At 40.9% G+C, this 22,376-nt stretch overlaps 3 protein-coding genes across 5 annotated transcripts in view; 1 reads left to right on the top strand and 2 right to left on the bottom strand.

Annotated features, from left to right (window-relative positions):
* Positions 1-1,357, bottom strand: part of rbm12bb (RNA binding motif protein 12Bb) — a 5,314-nt gene extending 3,957 nt beyond the window's left edge. The window contains exon 1 of the mRNA XM_068323486.1: positions 1,339-1,357. The gene's annotated coding sequence lies outside the window, so the exon portion shown is untranslated. The remainder of the gene's footprint in view (positions 1-1,338) is intronic.
* Positions 1-2,141, bottom strand: part of gra (granulito) — a 10,632-nt gene extending 8,491 nt beyond the window's left edge. The window contains exon 1 of the mRNA XM_068324555.1: positions 2,036-2,141. The gene's annotated coding sequence lies outside the window, so the exon portion shown is untranslated. The remainder of the gene's footprint in view (positions 1-2,035) is intronic.
* On the top strand, positions 2,127-22,376 carry setd2 (SET domain containing 2, histone lysine methyltransferase). Of its 3 annotated transcripts, none has more exons than XM_068324547.1 (23): positions 2,127-2,255; positions 3,637-3,758; positions 5,603-5,624; positions 6,275-10,254; positions 10,358-10,489; positions 10,831-10,959; positions 11,822-11,945; positions 12,034-12,111; positions 12,204-12,301; positions 12,444-12,576; positions 12,820-12,954; positions 13,043-13,171; positions 13,275-14,327; positions 14,441-14,489; positions 14,561-14,804; positions 16,422-16,698; positions 16,807-17,139; positions 17,369-17,494; positions 18,040-18,176; positions 18,256-18,367; positions 19,473-19,547; positions 19,639-19,740; positions 20,633-22,376. In XM_068324547.1, the coding sequence occupies exons 2-23, from the start codon at positions 3,718-3,720 to the stop codon at positions 20,792-20,794; spliced, it is 7,671 nt and encodes a 2,556-aa protein (XP_068180648.1). In that variant the 5' UTR covers positions 2,127-2,255; positions 3,637-3,717; the 3' UTR covers positions 20,795-22,376. The 3 variants fall into 3 exon arrangements, with proteins under 3 accessions (XP_068180648.1, XP_068180647.1, XP_068180646.1); XM_068324546.1 differs by having other exon boundaries at positions 16,422-16,719; XM_068324545.1 differs by having other exon boundaries at positions 16,422-17,139.

Here is a 22,376-nt window from a genome sequence, read left to right as displayed (position 1 = left end):
CTTCTGAGTTATTTCATGCCAAATCACCATGGAGTTTTCATTGACAAGTTCCGCTATTTCTTTTGACAAACTGTTCCAATAATGCAAAATAACTGCAGCCAAATATACTAGCTGCAAGTGAAGTGCAACTTTCAAGACTTGACTGTGCACTTGCAAAACAGGTTGTCTTGTGACTCAACCTTCCCTCCACAGCTTCACTTCCACACCCTGATTCAGTAATCAGCCGCTCAAAAGCATTCCATTTATGCAAGAGTAAGACCGATCAGGATTGCAGTCTGTTCCTTCCAGAGACTTGTGTTCTGATGTTATCCAATAGCAGCAGTCTAACCCCTTCTTGCCATTTCTCGTCGCATGCTGTTTGCCTCAACACCATTTGGTCCTTGGTGTTCTCAGTCCCAAGTTGATATACCAGTTCAGTGGGTGCAGTCATCTTCCTGTGATTTTGAAATTTCTTGGGAAAGTATTGTTAGTTTGAAAAATAGCATTTAACGATTTTGCTAATTATTCTCTGGGTCTTCCAATCCTGATCATCCATTTTTAGCACGCATTGGGAATGGGTCAAAAACGAATAGACAGATGTAAAAGGTATACAGCACTGCATGACATTCATGTTTCATAATTATTTTTAGAACTTGTTATTGGAATGCTATGTGAAAGTTGGATTTCAGGAGGGTAATCTTCATTACAGGATATTATTCCAATTCTTCTAATGCACTGTGTTGAGAATTTAAAGCAAAATTTTGCATTCAGCAGCCGCACAGCATTCATTCGACGATCATCCGGTGTGACATTAAGCTCTGGTTTTTAAATTAGCCATTGACGTAGTGAATAAGGTTCTTGGCGCGTCTTGATTAAGGTGGGTGTCACAACGTCGCTAACTTGACGCAAAAACTTGGTATTCTGTCAAAAAACGGCTGCGTATATATTATATATCTCAAAGGCTACTTCATTCACAAAAAACCATAGCTCAACCTGTAACCTTTGAAAAACAATGTATCATCACCGACAAATTCTATCCCCTGGAGATGAGCGAGGCCAACATTCCATGCCGATGACACCTTGGTTACATTACGCTGGGAACTAAGCTTCCATGGTATGAAACGTCATTAAGATCAGTTTCACATGGCTGAAGCAGTTCTTTAGCAATTACGGCTGAATATGTCCATAACATCTGATCAAATCGCAACGACACTCAGATTTTAGCTAAAATTAGCATTGTAGAAAGCTAGGCCTTTAGCCTTGGTTCATTTGACGATTACTATCGACATGGAGGAGTAACGTTGTGATATATATTGCTAACAGCACAATACAACTATCTGACCAGAGTAAAACTTACACAATTGACACGCACTGATTTAGATGCAAAATTTACAAAGGCGATTAAATCAGTTCAGATTCGGTTTCAGTCGCTATGCTCTTCTCCACTTGAACAAAAATATGTATTTTTCTTCTTCGTCCTCGAGTTTTTCTTCTTCTCTTCTAATTGCTAACGGCAAAACCAACATGAGCGACGGATTGCGCCCCCTACAGCATCGGAGACCGCACAACACTAAAACGATTATTGCAATTAAAAACCGGTTTAATGTACAGAAAACAAAGAGCGTCTTCCCTTATTTCTATTCTGTTTGTTCGATCAAGCTTTTAGGAGTTCTGTCTTCCCATTACTGCTATGTACGTGTGTTTGTGTGTGTGTGTAAGTGTGAGAAAGACACACTGTTACTTCTCAGTCCGACACGTAGTCACGCTGTTGTCATGTTGTCATTCTATCAAGACAATGACTTTAACCTACTTAATTTTTCTACTCATGTACGTCACCAAGCACAGTGCCCTCCAGAGTTCGCGCCAGCTCTTGTCTCCCATCATGTGATGTTGTTAAACACAGCAGCCGGAGCAAGAGACGCGTTAAGGATCCGTGCGTGGAATTGAAACGTACTCGAAAAACACGATCGTTTGATTACAAAAAAAAAAAAAATCAGTTTCTCAATCTTATTGTACTTTACAGGTTAATCACATTGACTGTCTTGGTAGACCTCACCTCTATTCCAACCCTGGGCTAACTGTGAGCTCATGCTATCAGCATTCACCCGAGCTGAGGCTGCGGCACAGCAGGAGCGGTGCCTCTGAACCGAACATCATTTCCGACAGCTCCGTATGGATTTGACGTCGGCATACGTTGTTGCTTGATGTTTTACAAAAGGCCGATTGATAGCGATTTTGAAGATGGGGGAGCCGTGTGACCATAAGCACTTCGTAAAGTGAGTACCTCGTAAAGTGCATGTTTTTATCTACTGTAAATGTTAGGTCAACTACAGCTTTACAGTTGTAGTAGACACAAGAGAAACAAAACCTCAATTTGCTAGCATGCTAGTTAAGCCGGGTGTATACGCTTGATAATACGACTATTTATATCATAAAAATTAACGAAGAATTAACGATGTCCTCACTATACAAACACCTCAATTACTATGTTTATACACATTTATAACAGATACCTTGATCAGTAAAGAGGTAAACAACAGTAACATTAGCAAGAGTTAGCTAAACAAGCTAGCGTTAGCTGTGGGAGCTATTAGCGTTCATTGGCTTGACGCTGGATTCAATATAAAAACGATAGTTTAGCGCTGCCTTTATTGATGAATTACATAAATGCCACACATACGTTGTTTTCAAAAAGTGTTTGCGCCACAACGTTAACAGAAATAACAAAATGCACTGTACAACATGAGCTAACGCTACCAAATCGGGTGGCCCACGGGAACTCTATTCATGTTAGCTTACCCAAGTTAGCATAGCCGGTTATATTTGTAAACTAACGTCACAATCAAATACGTAAAGATAAGTTAATCTAGTGTTGATTGCCAGTTTACTGATTACATATTTATAAGATGTAGTTTGACTAGATAGCAGATATTCGGGATATTTCTTAAAAATTGAGAGGTTTTGCAACACATCCTCTGCTCGCCTTCACAAGCGTCCTTTTAAAGGCCGTGTTTTGGCTGCATGGAAACCTCCCGATGGAGGCCATGTGTTGGTTAATGTTCACACTGGCCTACAGCCAGCCACCGTTCCTCTCAAAAAACTCATACATTTGTTCCTTCATACAAATTCTCGTTTCACGGGCACTCAGTTTTCTCTTGCTTGTGCTGTTTATGTGTAAAACGGCGAAGATTGCCATTATCTGTATAAACATCGATCATGAAAGTACTACAGTATTTATAAACTGGAGGTAAATATAACTTTTGTTTTGCTTTGGGGTTTGTTTGTTTTTTATGTCAACAAAGCGACAGCACTTACGTTTAATTCTTTTAGTAGAAAAAAATGGTACTCGTTAGTCTGGCAACAAATGAATGTCAGAGGATTCTCTGCTACACAACACATATACATAAAGAAGGAGCGCCTCTAGATCTCGATTATACTATAATGGTTGAAAGGCTATGATCTGGAACAGTGTTAGTATTGACGCATGGGATTATATTGCATATGCTAAACCACTAATTATGACTATGTTTAGTGTATTACATAAGGTTGCATCTTCCTCAACCTCCATCAAATGATGTTAATGAAAAGTAGCTTGCTTTAAGATGTACTTGAACAAGAGTCAGTTTATTGCAACCCTATCTTCTTCTTTTTTGTCAGGTGTTGCAACACTTTGGAGGGCTCATTGCTCTGATTTGGATTATTCTTGGCCATCAGCCTCTTCAGACTGGCTAATCCTTGATGAGTTTCTCAATGGACACACTTCTGAAGTCAGAGATCAGGTATCAGACAGTATATGATGCTGTTCACGCTGATTAGAGCACCTTACTTTGATATGACTTTGCATATGCATTTTTGTAGTTTGCGGTACTAAGTTTTGTTTTGGATGCAGTTGGTGCAGATCTATTGGCCAACAAGCCTTTGTTTGTGTTAATTTATTCACTGATAATCTTTTGACAATTGGAATTACAAGACAACCCCAAGCACAAAGAATTTTTAAACTAAAAACTGATGAACAAATTTGGTGTTTATTAGATATGACTGGTCAGCAACATATTGGTTGTTTAATATCCTTTTTTTATTAAAAAAAAAAAAAGGTCAGTACATGAAAAGTGGAAGGAGGGACATCCATTATTTTTGAGGTCGCTATGTTATTGGTTGTTAACATTATTTCTCATTTTTAAATAATTTTGACATAAATATCCTTCAATTTTTTAAAAGTTTACTTTCTGAAAGCTAGTTTCTGTTTTGTCTATTTGAAGTTAATTTACTCACCGTTAGGTTAAAGAATAGTCTTAATGAAACTTTTCATTCATTCATTCATTGTCACAACCACTTCATCCGCTGTTGCGGAGAGCTGGAGCCTACCCCAGCTGGCTTAGGGTGTGAGGCAGAGGAAACTTAGGGTGCAGTGGGTAGCACTGTTGCAGCACAACAAGGCGACTCCCGGTTCGAGTCCCACTCTGTGTGGAGTTTGTATGTTCTCCCTGTGTCTGTGTGGGTTCCCTCCGGGTTCTCCGGCTTCCTCCCACCTCCAGTAAACATACACTTAAGGTTAATTGGCCAGTCTCAAAATATCCGTAGGTGTGAGTGTGTGTGTCTGCCTGTTCTGTATGTGGCTCCGGAGTGCACTGGCATCGTACCCGGAGTTTACCCTGCCTCACGCCTCGTCCACTGGGATAGGCTCCAGAGGATATTGAAGATGAATGAATGGATTATTCTGTGAAAATCTGAACAATATAGTCTATAATGAAATTAGACTCAATTTTTGCTGAAGTGGATTCAGTCTCCATTGCATGACAACAATATTTTTCTGTATTAGGAACAAGCTGAAAATTGTAAACCTTGAAGACTTATGGTATCCAAAGGCTGGGGTGTTACTGTACAAGTTTTATGATATTACATCCTTTCTCTTGATTGAAACTTAATGACTAGCATTCTAGCCTCACAAAAAGACCATTCCAGTTTTTCAGATTGTGTGAGTTCTGTATGGAGCCACCACTGTCATACTCCTTGAATTGGTGCATTGCTCAAGAGCACTTCGGCAGTGAACTGGTACCTCTCCCACTGCCAATCCACACATGAGCTGGCTACCATCAAGTCCTCAGCTCACTGAGCTACTGCCACCGTTTTAAAGGAAATTTAAAGGAAAACAATAAGTGCACAAGATGTTTAATCATTGATATTAGTATATTTTATATTGTTGATTTAAGCTTTGAGATATAGCTAATATATACTTATAGCAGTTAGAGGAGAATAGAAACATTACACCTAATGCTGTTGTTGATTGGTGACAGATACTGACCTTTAAATGCATTAACAATTACCACTACCACAAATGATGTGGTCAGGACATGTCGACATCACATAAGGTTACCTTGAAAATGCTCCTGTGTGCTTCTGTGTGTGATCAAAGAATGTTTGATCAGTAATTCAAATAAGAGACCAAAACCCTGCATCTCTTCAAATTGTCTGACAAGATTTAAAACTTCTGACTGTAAACACGTTCATTAGCCTATTCTGTTATGCTAATATGGTTCTATTTAGTTCTGCATTGATTGTGTAAATTTATCTCTGCCCATTCTGTCTTTTTTCATGTTCCTATGATGCACATTTGTAACTCCAGAGAGGAGGGGAGTGGTGCCTCAGTAAGTATTAAACAAACAAAGCTTAAAGTCCAGTCTGCAGTATTTGGTGGCATCTACCAGTGAAGTGGCCCTTAGCAATTTGCTGAATTTGGACTGTGACAATCGAGACGTTGCCTGGTTACTGTGGTCATGTGATACCTGGAATGACCAGCAACTGACAGGCTTCCTTGAACAAGAAGCCCTTGAATATGAGATAGGAGACAGTTGATGACAGTGACTAATCAATGATTGCTGTGTTTGTACTTAATGGAATCCTAGATGCACTCCTGTAGCATCTAGTACTAAAAAAATCCAATCAGTTGGACAGCCAGTTCGCAAATGAAAACCTTACCAAGTCCATAACAGCATCAGGAATTTGGGCAAATCAGTTGAAAGTCTGATATCTTTCCTGCGAATTCAAAGCATTCAATTTTCATTCCCGACAAAGAAAGTCCCAATACATACTACTCACTGTACACTAACATTGCTGTGAATATTAGCCTTTTTTTGCTGTTAATTTGGTATTTTTTATTTTAGTGTCAATTTTTATATTCTAATAAATATTCTATATTCTAATTATATATTATATATTATATATTCTAATATTCTTAAATTCTAATTCTAAAAAAATCTATGTTACAGCTATATGTGTCTCCCTTTTCTATTTCTAGGTGAAGGTAGAGGGCTTATCCAAGGCAGCCCTAATAAAGAGCTTGTCTCCCAGAGTCATGCTATCAAATCATCTCCTACCAAAAGGTACCAAGATGAAGGTCAACCTCGAAGATCAAGGTCGTCAGAAAGTGTCCTTCAGCTTTGCACAGACCAAGAAGCCACTACCGAGTTCGCTCTTCATCCCTAATAACCCTGATAAGTCTGTCACTGAAACTCATCTGGCTTTGTCACCAACCTCAGACAAAGGAGGGCAGAATGCAGATATTAAAACTGAACAAAAGCAGACAACCATGGTGCCACCATTAAGAGCACAGACACTTTCTCAAACATCCATCTCACCAGCCAGTAAACTGAAGAAGGATTTATCCAAAATGCATTTCAAAAAGCAAATTCTCAGTGTCTCTGTGACCGAAGAGGAACCAATGTCTGTTTTGCCAGAGGAGCCACAGTCCTTTGACTTGCATAATCTCCAGAAATCAAAAAGTGAGAGCATACCTGAATTCCCAGCACCTTGTCCTCAGAGTGCTGCCAGTGTTCACCCCTCTGAGATATCTCACAATGAGGTACCTGAGACAAAGACAAGTCCCAAGAAGTCAGCTTCTTCCTCAGGAAAAGATGGAGAGAGTCCCAGCTGTGCTGAGAATGACAAGATGGTATATAAAAGCAAAACCAGGTCACAATCTGAACGTGCCCCCCCAGGCTCTGAATCTGATGGGGATTCAGTTCAAATGTCTTCCAGTAACAAATCAGTTGACTCCAAAAGCAAAACAAACTCTGATAGCGGAAGTAAAGTAGTGAAAAAGTCTTCCTCTGGTTCATATGTGGAGGAAAAGGAAAAAAGTTGCTCAAAACGGCTTGAGAAGCATGAAAGGTCTTCTAGTTACTCCAAGTCAGACCGTGAGTCTCGACACGCATCTTTGCGTTCATTTCGATCAGACAAAGATCGCAGAAGGACCAGATCGAGATCACGGTCACGATCAAGAGGATCTCGAACAAGTTCATCTCACTCCAGATCAGAGAGGTCACGGGGAGACAGAGGTTCACGCTCTGAAAGGTCATACTATCATGATTCTGATCGGAGATCTCATAGGAGTTCTCCACGCAGAGAAAGAAGACATTCTCGTTCTCGCACTGACAGAACTCGGGATAGTTCTGACTCCGAGGATGACTACAGGAAGACAAAGATGCGGACAAGTGACTCCAGCAGATCATCCACTTATTCAAGCTCACACAAAGAGTCAAAATCATCCTTTTACGCAAAATCTGACAAAACCTCTAAATCTGCAGATTCTCCTCGCTCCTCAGAGTTGGACAAAAGAACACAACAGTCCAAGTCTGACAGGGCATCTAAACGGCCATTAGACTCTGATTTGCAAAGAAAGTGCTCACCTGACCTCGAAATGTGTTCCCGTAAATCTAGTTCCCATCACAAGTCTGAGGCCAATAGCAAATCCTCTTCTTCCAGTATACATTCACAATCTCAGATAAATGACAAACACCAAAAAAACAGTTCTAGTGACTCTGAAGCAGATCATAAAAGAAAAGAGCCTGACAAAAGTTCTGCCTTAGAGGACAACTGTAAAAATAACCAAAAGAAAACAGATGGGTCTGAAATTAAGCAAATAAGTCCTTGTAAATTTTCTGAGATAAACAGTGGGCGTCATAGACAATCAGAAGACATATTTTACAACCCTGGTAAAACACCACCCTGTTCCAGAACAACAGAGCTGTGTTCTCGTAGTGAAAAGGAAAAATCTGATTGCCATCAAAATGAAAATGAACATGGTGATCAGACTTTTAAGCAGATGGTATCATGTGCTGATAAGAGTTCACAAGAAACTTGTTTTGAGTTAATAGAAACAAAGTCATGCGTTGAAGCTGAGAGTGACAATGGCTCAGATATAACCTCAAGTGAAAGCCTAAAGCATCTAAATGCCACCCTGGAAAACTTGACCAATGTGAAGGAAAGTGTTTTGTGTAACAACCAAACACATTTGTATTCAAATGCAGTTGTCTTAAATTCATATAGTAGTAATAATGATAATTCAATGATAGGTCAAGACAAGAAGGTTGATGACTTTTCACCAGGGCCAACATTCTTACTTGCCCCAACAGATAAACCTGTCATGAGTGATGTCCAACAAAAAAGTAAACCAGAGGTTGTTGAGCAGGAAATGCATTCAACAGTTGACAATCAGTGTGGCACAAGCGCGCCAATTAAATCTGATTTATCATCTTTTGAATCTGAGAGTCCAGTAGCACTAGAGAAGCAAAAATTAGATACTGTTAAAACGAGTAGCAGTACCACCAAAAAGTCCAGGTGGGATATTGTTGGTCAGGATAACTTAGATAACGATAATTCACACAAGACAGTTAGTGTAGACAGAGACAGTAAGCCCACTGTTAAAAGAGTGATCTCTGTCAAAAAAATTGAGTTTGCTAAAGATAAAAGCCAACAAAATTTTGACAAAGACAATATTCAACGATTAATTGAAACGCATTCCAAACTGCTGAAACAGACTGAGATCTCTCATCGGGTTGCTGGCTCAGATAGCATGCCTGTGATAAAAGAATACAGAGACCAAAGGGAACCTTTCAGAGAGAGCACCAGCGATCACCACTGTGATATAAAGCTGAGTGTTTCTGAACAACTGGAAACAGAAAAGTCTCTTCACATAAACAACTCTCCACACGTCAACAACTCTGAAAAGATGAGTTGGAATGGCGATGACCATGAAGGAAAATTTATGGAAACAGTTCAGAGAAACAAACTTAGTAAGAGAACTGCAGTAAATCAGGATGCATTAGTGGGACAGAGTGAGGCCAGTGATAGCGACAACTCCGAATACGACTCTGATTGTGGCGAGGCTATAAAGCGGTTGCACTCAGTGGTGGTGGTGCCAAAGAATTCTTCCCTTACAATGGAGACACAAGATAAGGGAGTGTCACCATGCACTCCAATGAATGGTCCAGATCTGCCGAATGCCAACGGTGAGGGGTGTCTCTCCACTGCATATATGGAGACTAATGTTCTATATGCAAGTGGAAATGACTCCTCTAGTAATATGTTGTGTCAGTCTCAGAGTAACATGATTGATAGCACAAGTCACTCAGAGGGCTCCAGCTCCATCAGTTCCCAACTTTACATGACTGGCCATAACAGTGTCCTCTGTAATGCCACAGCTCCTTCCCAGTGTGAACAAGTTCAGAAGCAGCATTTTGTTAACAGCAGAGGTGAGATGTACACCTATTACCAGCAAGGTGACTTCTCCAATGCTGACAATATCACTGACAAGAATGGATTCGGCCTCGGGTGGGACTTTACCCAAGCAGAACAGCCCAGTAGTACATACCAACAGCCCGACAGCAGTCATGGGCCTCATCTGCTGAACACTAAGCTGATAGGAACTTCACCCAGGGAACAGGAACTCATGCAGATAAATGCCTCCTGGAATCACCGGCCCTCCAACATTCAGACAAGCAGAAATCCTTACCTCCATGTATATGAACATTATCAGGATCTCTCAAGTGAAATCCATCCAGACTCCTTAACTAATGATGACTACAGTGGGGACAAACCATGTAATCTTAGTAAAACAGCCAGTGAATGCAGTGATCCTGGACCTTCAAGCTTTGTACAAGGTCATGAAATAAGCAGTAACAGCAGGGGCTCTCTTGTGCCTGACCCCCCTAGAGAAGTCAATTTCAGACCCCACAGGGGCCGGGGCCCTCCAAAGAAAAGACGGCCAGAGATTGAGTCAGATTCAGACAACGAGGCAGAAGCTGGGCCGGCAGAAAAGCGTGAGCGTTTGCAAGACGATAACGTCTCAAAGGAAAGTCATATCAAGGTGGAGGTGCAACGTCCAATTCTGACTTTGCAAGACTTTCGAGATGCCAATAAATGGAGAGAGTTTGCCAAGTCCAAAAAGATGCCCCCTTACTTTGACTTGATTGAGGAGAATCTATACCTGACTGAGAGGTAAAGTGTTGTCCATTCTGATTACAGAGACTAAATAGTATACAAACAACAGCATTGTAAAACACTTTCACACATGAGTTTAATAGGGTTCATATTTTTGTAGAAAGAAGAGCAAATCTCATAGAGATATAAAGAGAATGCAGTGTGAGTGTCCAGTGCTGCCCAGAGAGGAGCGGTCCAGGGGAGCGTTAGCTTGTGGAGAAGACTGTCTGAACCGGCTTTTGATGATTGAGTGGTGAGTGAATTACTCATTGTTTTTGTTTTTTTTAAATGAAATGCTTTACAACTGGTATGGTAAGAAAAATCTGGAAATAGAAACTTGTTTATTGCATTTTTTAATATATTTTACATACATGCATTTTGTTGAATAGAAAAATTCGGTTTAAATATTGTTAAAGGTTGGCTTCTGGCCAGAATTTTTTAAGATCAATAAGTCTTTCTTGACAATTTGGCAAGTTCAACATTGTGAATTTAAGCTTGTAACAATAAATTTTTTAACATATGAAAACAAACATTTTTAGGCCACTCTACATACTTTTGATTAGATTCATGACTACAACCCTTTTGTGTTTGAAGCTCATCGCGGTGCCTAAACGGAGTTTACTGCTCTAACCGACGCTTCCAGATGAAACAGCATGCAGACTTTGACGTTATCCTTACAGAAGACAAGGGTTGGGGACTACGTGCCGCAAAAGACTTGGCTCCGTAAGCTTCTGTGACGCTTCCAATACAGCACTTTCAAATATTTAGGAGCATTTAGCATAAATACAAAATCTATGTTTTCATGTCTTTATAGTGGTAGCCTTTATTTCATCCTGATTTTCTTCTGCATTCTGCATTCTAACTTGAAACTAAAATTTAATATTTATATTAAATATAAATATTTATAATAAATATTGTAATTGTCAGTGTGTGTTCGTCCGTCCGTCCACCAAATGTCTTCACAACCATTGCAGATAGAAAGATGAAAGAAAAAGCACATTACTCGGGCGGCAAAGGGGATGAAAATGAGATGATGACCTTGACCTTGAGAAAACTAGGTCAAGGTCAAATTTCAAATTTTCTACTCATTGTGGATTTTTGGAAGGCAGTCACGTGATACCGTACGCGCATTCTATTGGCTGACGGCATCCAGAAGTGCGCTCCGTTCCGTCAGTGTCGGACTTCCGTGAGACACAACAGTCTATCAGAGTGTGGGAAAAGGTAATACAGATAGGAGGTGGTTTAATATCAGTATGTGGAGGGTTCATAAACGTTTAAATTACCATAAATACAGATAAGTAATAAGGTAAGTAGTTTGTCGCTCTATCGCGGAATTCGTCAATTGCGTGTGGTTCCTGGAACGAATTAACTGCGAGGAATGACCGCACACTGTATACCTTTTTAGGTAGACATCTCTGAAACCTGATGAGGTTTAATCACAAAACAAAAAGAAACATTTTCAGAAAGCCAGAGTCACACAAATGTGTAGGGCAGGGTAAAATGTTGAATTCAGGGGTGTCTCGGGATGTTGCGGTCTCTGACTACCTTGTTTCCAAATGTAATTGTTTTTTTATTGCTACTTCAGAAACACCTTCGTACTGGAATACTGCGGGGAGGTACTAGATCACAAGGAGTTCAAAATAAGGGTGAAAGAATATGCTCGTAACAAGAACATCCACTACTACTTCATGGCTCTAAAAAATAATGAGGTAAACAATAATTTCACAGTATGTATCCGGTTTAATTACTCAGATGAAGTGGCAGACATAAAGATTTAACTTTGCATCGTCTTGTCAGATCATCGATGCAACACTGAAGGGTAATTGCTCTCGGTTTATGAACCACAGCTGTGAACCCAACTGTGAGACACAAAAGGTAAGTGGGGAAAAAAAAGACCTTTCATATTATTATTAAGGTTATATTTCTGAAAGCTGAATAACCCGAAGATGATTTTCATTCTTCATCAGTGGACTGTCAATGGCCAGCTTAGAGTTGGGTTCTTCACCACCAAACCTGTTACTGCCGGAACTGAACTGACGTTTGATTATCAGTTCCAGAGATATGGGTACGGTTCCTTCCTCTTTCCTGCATCTATTTACTTATATTGTGATGTTTTGTGTGAAAGTTGTTAACACTAGACACATATAGACATATAGTTCTGATTATTTATCAAGTGTGATTTCACCATTGTCTAACCTTTTCCACAGAAAAGAAGCACAGAAATGCTTTTGTGGAGCACCCAGCTGCAGAGGCTTCCTGGGTGGAGAGAATAGAGTTAGTGTTCGGGCTGCCGGAGGGAAAATGAAGAAAGACCGCAGTCGAAAGAGTGCTCTCACCACGGTCAGTGCTTAGAGCCTTTTTAAAATTGTGCTGTGTCACTGTTTTTCCTATGTCAGGCAATAATGTGGGCTTGTACTTCCACATAATGCGTATGACCACAGTAAATTAAATTGCCATGGTCCAGTTTTTAATTTTGTTTTATAGCTGTAGTGATGTTGGCTCTAACATAGGCATTACAATACAGGGTTTGACAGTTCTGCCAAAAGAGAAATGTGTCATTGACATCACCTTGTCCTTCTGTAGGTTGATGAGGAGCTGGAGGCATTACTGGAGAATGGAGAAGGCCTGTATGACGAGAAGCAGGTCGTGTCTCTCTGCAGATTAATGGTCCGAGTAGAAACTATGGAGCAGAAACTCATTTGCCTCAAGCTCATAAAAGTATGATCTGTGTGGTTGATCACTTTTTTTTGCTGTTGATATTTTTTAATATCATTTGAAGCACATAACATATGTTTCTGTTGTGCAGGATACTCAAAATTCTTCATGTCTGAAGCAGTTCTTGGACCACCATGGACTGTCTTTACTGTGGATCTTCATGGTTGAGATTTCTGAAGCCAAAGGCAGTAATTCCAATAATATCAAATTACAGTTAGAGGTAATATATTTTGCAAACTTTGCTTTAAACAACTGTAAATATTTCCCATCCCAGTAAAATAACTTTAAGTTTTTAAGTTTAGCGTCAATTATTCTGTTTACAGATTATGAAGACCTTGGCTGTGCTACCCATCTCAACGAAGAACATGTTGGAGGAAAGCCGAGTCCTAACCTTCATTAAGCGATGGGCCCAGACAAAGACTATCCCTCATCCTGCTGAAATGGATGGCTACTCCAGTGAGAACACGTCTCGTGCTCAAACACCCCTCAACACTCCTGATGGTTCCTCCACCAAACTGGGACCAGAGCTGGATGGTGATGCCACAAAGCCTGCTGTGTACCGCCGCCTTAAAATCATCAGTGAAAACAGTCTGGACAGTGCGCTGTCTGATGCAAGCAAAGCATCTGATGGCAAGGAAGAAGAAGAGGAGGAGGACGATGACGAAGATGAGGAATCCTCACCTGTAGGGCTTCCAGACAGCAAACAGCTGAAGACAGAAGCAGAGAGTGAAGCTACTGACCCAATGAAAGAAACAATTGACGAGTCGGTGGAAGAGGAGAAACAGGAAGAAACTGAAATAAACTTGAGTCATCACCAGCCTCAGGCTGAGGAGGTAAAAGAAGAAATGGAGTTGGATTTGGAACAGGAAATTGAGAAGAAAGACGAAACAACTGTTTGTCAAGCAGATGTTGAACTTGAGAGGCCAAAAGCATCTAAACAGGAACCAGACAGTCATGAAGAGCAGTCCAGTCAGGTTGTAAAGGAGAAGGTTGAACTTGAAGTTGACACATCTACCAGTAAAGATCTTGAGTCAGGGAATCAGTCCATTCAAACAGACGTTGCTGATCTTCTACCTGAGCAGCCTTCAGAGGATGTGGACCCCCAGGTAGAGACTGTGGAAACGGAAGAGAAACCTGCTTCTGCCAATGAGGGTCAAACTGATGTAGCTGTACCGAGTTCCGAGGGCCCAGAGGCAAATATGACCTCAGAGGTCAAAACAACTTCTGTGGACCCATCAGTGATTGGTACTCCTTCTCAGGATGAAGAAGAAGGTGTCTCAGATGTTGAGAGTGAGAGAAGTCAAGAACCCCAACCTAGTGCTTTGGATATTAGTAGTATGGCTGCCAAGCTTCTAGACAGCTGGAAAGATCTGAAGGTTAGTATAGATAACATCATTTTGGATTTTTTGGATTTTTTTTACAGAGAGAAATTATTTTACATTCTATAATGTTCTGACATTTTAAGTTAATGTTGTACTTATCCTTTCAGGAGGTGTACAGAATACCAAAAAAGAGTCAGGTGGAAAAGGAAGCGATTGGTAAGTTTAGCCCCATACCGACTTTTGATCTTGAATTTTCCGATATCACTTTGATGATGATTTTATCACAGATCGTAACCGGGATCGAGACATAGCTTTGACGCCACGTACTAGCTCTGGAAGCCGAGAGCGTGAGAGGGAACAAGAGCGGGAGAGAGACAGAGATTATGACAGAGACAGGGATCGAGACTGGGACAGAGATCGAGATCGGGATAGAGTCTCTGACAAAACCCCACGCAGCACTGAGAGACGAAGGAGACGCTCCTCTTCCCCTCCCTCATCCTACGAGAGGGCCTCCCGACGAAACGAAGAACGGTAAATTCATGAGTTTGTGTGACAAAATGGAGAAGAGGAATACAGTGGTACCTCTACTTACGAAATTAATTGGTTCCGGAAGAAATTACGTAAGTAGAAAATTACGTAAGTAGAGACGTGTTTTCTATGCAAATGCCCTAATCCGTTCAAAGCCCACAAAAATTCCGACATAAATGTTTTATAAAGCATAAAAATGCATCAAAACATGTAACAAATACATGTTACGATTAGATTATTACACAATGAAGTTGAGAGCTGTGCATAATGTAAAAAAACAAAGAATAAGAGTAGAGAATAACGATGATGGTCATTTACCTTTTAACTGCTGTCCCCATTGTTTTTTGCCCTCTTTGGTTCATGCGCCCCTATCTCACAATGCTGAACAACAGAGTGAAATCCAGTCCTCCTTTTGAACTTCTCCAACCACCCACGCGATGCCTTAAACTCCTTAAACTTCCTTTTGTTTTAATAACGTGGCGATTGTAGATTTTTGGCCATATTCTTTGGCTAGAGCAACCAAACGCATCCCTTTTTCATGCTCTTCTATTATCTCATACTTTGTATGGACAAAAAAACTCTTTTCTTCGTCTTTTCCTTTTTTCTCCGTCACTTCCTTGGGGTCCATAGCGAATACGTACACAAAAAGTTATTATATTTGCGCACAACTATCAGACTACCTCACGGGTCAAGTATCGAATGCCGACACTCCATAAGCGCCGTACTAGCTCCACACAGAGGTGGAGTGGCATCCCTCTTAGCCAATGGGATGCCAGGAAGATACGTAATAGCAGAGCAGCTATGAGAATGTTGCGTTCAGGAACCTGTGGGAGATTTGAGTATCAGCCGATACTGTGTTTTTATTCGAGTATCAGCCAATACTGTGTTTTTACATTACGTAAGTCAAAATTTCTTTCGTAAGTAGAGGTAATATTTTCCTGCTGAGAAATTTCGTAAGTAGAAAATTTCATAAGTAGAGACATTCATAAGTAGAGGTATCACTGTCTGATATTTTTGATCAAAACTGATACTGTTTGTTGACACAGATAATCATCATTAGAAGTGCACGATTACTTACCTTGTTGTCAGGACATCATGTAAAGTTCAAACTTCCCAGTCATTAATAAGTCAAGTTTGGGCAACATACTGAATATCACATGAGGAAATGTTTGACTGCTTCAGTTGTAAAGCAGATGGAATCCAAAATAGTTCCTGCATGTAATTACTTATTTGTTAACTTTGGAAAAGAACCCTTCATTTGATAATGGAGTGGAGATTATGCTCAGCATTTAAAATGCATGCTTGTGTCATTTGGAGCAGACTTCTATTCATGTCTCCCACTGATTAAAAGCACAGATCTTATAAAAAAAATACCAGTTATATTAACATTAATTAATTTTACATCCACATTGATCGCAGCTTTGTCTATTCAGGTGCTTATTTATGCTTTGGTAGTGGGAAGTTCAGAACCCAGTCCATTTTATCACCAGTTCTTAGTGCTCAATATAATAATGGCCAGTGCACTCTGAGCATAAACTAATGTTTGTACTTTAGGTTTTGTTATGTAGCTGTATACTATTGTCTAGTTCTGATATTCATTTGAGCTCCTGGTTATTTAAGGTTTGACCCATCCAACATCAACAAGACACCAAGAGGAGTTGTTGGAAAGGAGCGAAACAAACTGTCTACAGAAGAACGCCGAAAACTTTTTGAGCAGGAGGTTGCTCAACGGGAAGCCCAGAAACAACAGCAGCTTCAGCAGCAGCAGCAGCAGCAGCTTCAGACGATGGTTTATGACCCCGCTCTGGCCTATGCCTCCAGTCCTGGCTTTATCACATACCCTCCTGGATATCCCATCCAGACCTTTGTGGATCCCTCCAATCCCAATGCTGGAAAAGTACTGCTACCTACACCTTCAGTTGAGCCCTCCCTCACATATGAAGAGACAGCCCCCCAGCGTCTTATCTCTGACCTGGTTCTGACCTCTCCATCTTCCACTTCGCAGACTACTCCTGTCTCTAATCTCTCTCAGCATATCACCACCGCCAGCCATCAGCAGTATACTCAGCCAGCTGTAGCAGCCGAGGATGCAGGGGTAGCTGTCCTCTCCGTACCTGCCCAGACGGCTCCTGCGGTGCAGGGCCAGCAGAGCTACACCACTCTCTGGGATCCCAACACTCAACAGACAGTGACTGTGCAGACACAGCCTGCACAGCAGTATGCCACAGCCCCGGCACAGACTCCAACGCAGACAGCTATCTATTACCAGGGCCAGCCATGCCAAACTATCTACAGCATCCCTACCGCCTACCCTCAGCCCAGCACTCCTGTTATACAGGTAGGGTGCTGTTAACCCCTCTCAAGTATTATCCAGTTGATTTACGGCCCTTAAAATTATAGATTGTATAGATTGTGTACATTTGTTTAAATGTGTAATCATGGATAGATGTTAAATATATACAGTATATGCATGTATATTATAATGTTGTTGAACACAATAATGTGGTGAAGATTGATCGATGATGTCTAGATGAACTGTTTGATCTGACTGCTTCATGTTTCTGAAGGCGTACACTGAACCCACAGCCGGCTACCTGCACGGCCAGTCTGTGTATCCCGGTCACCAGCAGGGGGTCGTGGTTCAACAAGGAGGCACTGTCACAACGATCGTCACATCCCAAACTGTCCAGCAGGTAATACACTCCATCTCCTTTGGAAGGCATATGAAGTCAAGAGAAATCTGGGCATAATCTTTGAATGAGCAGCTTAAAAAATCATCAGAAGAAACACCTTCTTCACTTAAAGAGGATGATGGCAGGAGATACAAAACTATGACAGATTATTTTTTGCAGCATGAAATCACATTTAAAAAATTTTGTTTTTGAAGGATGTGACTGTTGGGACCATTCTCGTATCTACGTCGTGTTGTGATTTTGAGGCCTACAAATCTTTGTTTGGCCACAAGGAGGCAGTGTACATCTAAAATAGTGTGTGCAACACCACTAAGCAAACACCTTTTGTCCCCCTCTCATAGAAGAATAGATTAGTCATAACGGATATGTTTTGAGATATATGGATTAATTAACTAAATTCAGTTATAAAAAAATAAGGAATTACAACATGACCTCCCATTTTGATATAACTGAAATAAATCCGTTTTTATGTATAATATAAATAGTAATTGCTTCACAGAGAAACTATATTGATTCATTTTTTTCATCTTTCTTCTGTGCACCAGGAAATGATCATACCCAATAATGTGATAGATCTGCCTCCTCCATCTCCCCCCAAACCCAAAACTATCATACTACCTCCCAACTGGAAAGTAGCCCGGGACCCTGAAGGAAAGATCTACTACTACCACATTGTCACAAGGTTGGTATTGTTATGTGAAATGTGTCTTTGTGCTTCTTGGAAACGTATGCATGTGTTTTGACATTCATCTGCTCTTAAGGCAAACACAGTGGGACCCCCCATCCTGGGAAGGAACGAGCGACAGCACTAGTGTGGACCATGAATCAGAGATGGACCTGGGAACGCCGACCTATGATGAAAATCCTTCCAAGGTGAGCCTTCATCAGCGATCCTGTGTTATGATGTGTGTCGTTGTTGTGCACTGAACCTGTTTGAACTTGTGTTGTTGAAGTGTATAGTGTTGTGTTTCTTGAATTTGTGCTCGGACACAAAAGATGATTACAGAGTTTGTTGTTTGAAATACTGAGAAGATGTTCAACTAGTGATTGCTTCCACATGTGTCCCAAGGGTAAAATAGTAAAGCTCCCAGCTCAACACCATCTTCCCTGAGTTTAATGGCTCCTCCTCGTGAAATGGCTTCATCAGAATGTGCGAGGAGACAGTCTCGAAGAGAATACATTCACCCCACCCCCCTTGCTCAGCTGTCCGTCCTTTAGCCTCAAGGCCACAAGGGGAGGGGTGACTCAGCTCAGCTCATCTTCCTGTGCATCATTTGTTTCCCCCCCCTTTAATTCTGTCTTGACTTTAAAACATAATCAAAGCCATCTGGTCGACCCAGCAATTATTTGTTTGTTTCTGTTATTGTCATCCTACACAAGCGGCCCTTTTTTTTCTCTTTGAAGGATTAAAAGTATATTCATGTAAACCCAACAAAACCTTAGATGAGAGCTCTGAGCAGCTACAAGGTCACGAGCCATTTCCCAGCGTGTGTTTATACAGTGGTGTTGTTCACATCCAGCAAACTGGCGGAGCATCTGTGGGTGTAAAGGGTCCAGTTTCAATGTTTGTGGATTCCTGACCTTGGCACTACATGTGTTTGAGTCTTCTGTGTTTTTGATCCTCACCACTTTCTTGTGGGCTCAGGCAGTCAGCTGTTGCCTGCCTCCTTCTGCTGTTGAAGGCTGAAGCTGGAGCGGTAACATCCTGGCAGGATATCCCTGCTTTGTGTCAAGTAGCTGGTGCACAGGTGCTGTTTGATGCCTTGCTGACCTTGATAGCTACTTATTTGCTGCCAGTTGCCATGTTTGATTGTGGTGATGCACATTTAGGGCCTCGCTACTGGTTTTTAGAAAACTATGCCTGGTCAGCACCAGCTGTTTGTGAAAATTAGACCTCTTCCTTTGCTGTGTAGATACTTTTAACTGTTTGCAAACACATTTTAATAGAATCATCCATCATTCTGTTCTAACTTTATAGTTCTCCACTAAGACGGCTGAAGCAGACACTTCTAGTGAACTTGCTAAAAAGAGTAAAGAGACATTTCGCAAAGAGGTGAGTGTTAATCTTAGAAATTTTCTTTAATGTGAGTTGTTTCAATTTCCTAATGGGTGTGTGTGTGTCTGTGTGTGTGTGGTTTATACAGATGTCCCAGTTTATAGTGCAATGTCTAAATCCTTATCGAAAGCCAGACTGCAAACTCGGACGCATTAACAACACGGAAGACTTCAAACACCTGGCTAGAAAGGTACGGTTCAACAAACAAGATGGTTAGAAGAAGAAGAAATCCACTTTATTAATTCCCTTTGGGAAATTATATTTTCACTCTTTTTACTATATATTTTAAACATGCATATACTGTATGTGTGTACAGGCCCCTGAAACACACACAAACCAGGGGCCTGTAAGCATGCAATTTTGTATACAGGGGGAGGCAGAGTAATGGACAGTTCTGTTCTGGTGCGCTCCAAATGAGCCAGCTCACACTCCAAATGTTTATGGTCCACACGGGTCTTGAACCAGCAACCCTCTGGTCCCCGGAGGATGGACTGAGCTACTGCCGCCTAATTACAAATGCATTGCCAAATTCAGAGCTTCAAAATGCGTCCTTTGTTTCTGCGTTATGATGACACCACTGTTCAGGTCTTGACTGAAAAAGAAAGAACCTTGAGATTGTCCTCAAGCCACAACACAGTAGTTCAGTTCTCAAGATGTTTTTGTCCAGACAAATGTTTACGTATTCTTCCTCTGGAAGAGACTAAGGACACACTGTTCAAATCAGCTGTCTTTTGTTTTACATTCGAAAAGCCTTTTCGAACCAGTGTTCCTTTAAAAGACAGCATTCTGTTTATCTGTGGTTCCTGGTCAGTCCATGGATTGTTTATGTAGGGAGTGGTTTGCACTTGGACATACCAGGACTCTGAGGACATGGATACAATAAGCAGAAAGTCAAGCTGGGCTTCACTTGTTTATACATAATTGCATTTTATTGTTTTAAACTGTAAAGCGCAAAGTCACTAAAAGTGAATTAAGCGTCTAACCGAGCCACCACAGCTTCTATACGTTGTAATTATATGATTTACTGCCGTCTGGTGAGGAGAAACACCTAAATCTGTCCTTATCTCTGCTCTTCCTACCAGCTAACACACGGAGTGATGAATAAGGAGTTGAAAGCTTGCAACAATCCTGAGGACCTTGAGTGTAACGAAAATGTGAAGCACAAGACCAAGGAGTACATAAAGAAGTACATGCAGAGATTTGGCTCAGTGTACAGACCCAAGGAGGACACTGAGGTTTACTAGCCTCTGAGCTCACACATGTTATCGTTACTCCGTGCTAACACCCGAGAAGCACTGGTTTGCATTTCCATTCACTCCATGTATGGACTAGCCAGCTAGCAGTGTGAGCTAGTCTCATACACATACGTTTGACTAACAATTGCACTGCTGCCCAAGAAGCTCGACGGACTCCATGGATCATGGAGGCGTCTCATTCTCCAGACTCAGAAGCTTGTGTGTCGCCGAGCAACCCAACAGTCGGGGTGCAGTGTGCTCCAAGGATGATACTGAGAGGTGCTACAGAGACAGTTTTCACAAACTGTTTGATTTTAAGATTTATTTTTTTCATTGGTGGCTCTTAAATATTCCCAAGATAATCACCTCAATTCCACTTTTAGAACCCTAGACCCGAATTAAGATTATTCAAACGAATCAGCTTTTGGGTGTCATATTTATCCAAGTTGTTCTGTTAATTTCCGCTGTTAAAAATGGATCATACGAAACAAGTCCAGTCCTCCTCGCTTCCTTTTTTTTTTTGTGCTCGCTTCATCTCCCTACCACTGACTCTGTATCTGGTGCTGCTTTTAACTGGGCTGTGGAGGTTCAAGCTTCCACTCCTCAAACCCTGCCTTCTTAACCACAAGACTTTGGAGCCTCTGTTGTTTTATGAATGCATGAGGTCAGCGTGGTATCCTTATGGAAATTCCTTCATTTTCCATGTCTCCGGCTTCAAGTAATATGCCCTCACTGGGATGAGCTTTTTACACACAATACACTTAGGGATCAGACAGTAACCAGCATGTTGGGCTTAGTGATCAATATTTCCATGTCTTTTATCGATTTATGTATAATAACGGGAGCAGGGTTTGGATGCTATGTTTGACGTGCTGTTTACCTGTCCAAGTTTTTCTCATTTCCTGTCCACACCCTGACTTTAACTCGTCCTACCCGGTTTTCTCTACTCACAGGAGTATATCTGAAAGTGAAGGTTGTAGCAATGCATTTTTAACAGGTTCTAAACTTCTTATGTGTTCTGGCTCTTTTATCACTCGTACGTCTTAGTGAAATGTTAGAGACACTTAGACTGGCCTTGCTCCAAAAAAACTGTTACTCATTAATTTAGATGATTTTTACTGTTTTCAAGGTAGTTTTGTTAGCATAGTCAGTTGAAACACATTAAATTGCATTAAAAACAAAGATCTGACATGTACATTGCTTTATATGTGAATATATTGAATAATAGTTTTGGGAATGTTTAAATAAACGGACTTTGTAACAAAACGACCGTTCAAAAAAACTGTAAATAATATGAAATTTACCAAATCCGTAAACAGGAGGGTGGGGTTGGGGAGCCCACCCATCCTCCACCAACTCAGCCCTCCTGATGCAGCTCCCACATCCGTCAAACTCCGGACCCTGCCGATTCACAGTCCTCTGTTTTTATTTCAGTGGTGGGGGACATTTTCACACTTTTTTTTTTCTCCATTTTTGTTATTTTTCTATGTACAAACTATGTTTCACCGTACTCTACTGTAAGTATTGTGTAAGCACATTGTCATACCGAGTGTAAAACATTTTAAAGAAAATAAACTTTTTTGTAAAATTA

The sequence above is a fragment of the Antennarius striatus genome, chromosome 9 (assembly GCF_040054535.1).
Source record: "Antennarius striatus isolate MH-2024 chromosome 9, ASM4005453v1, whole genome shotgun sequence".
Lineage (NCBI taxonomy): Eukaryota > Metazoa > Chordata > Actinopteri > Lophiiformes > Antennariidae > Antennarius > Antennarius striatus.
This window is presented reverse-complemented; position numbering and strand designations above follow the sequence as displayed.

Bases quoted from the DNA above. Each gene is read 5' to 3' on its own strand.
- setd2 (XM_068324545.1), top strand. From the start codon at position 3,718: ATGAGTTTCTCAATGGACACACTTCTGAAGTCAGAGATCAG. The intron at 12,112-12,203 runs GTAAGTGGGGAA...ATTCTTCATCAG, and splicing joins CCAACTGTGAGACACAAAAG to TGGACTGTCAATGGCCAGCT. The intron at 14,805-16,421 runs GTAAATTCATGA...TGGTTATTTAAG, and splicing joins TCCCGACGAAACGAAGAACG to GTTTGACCCATCCAACATCA.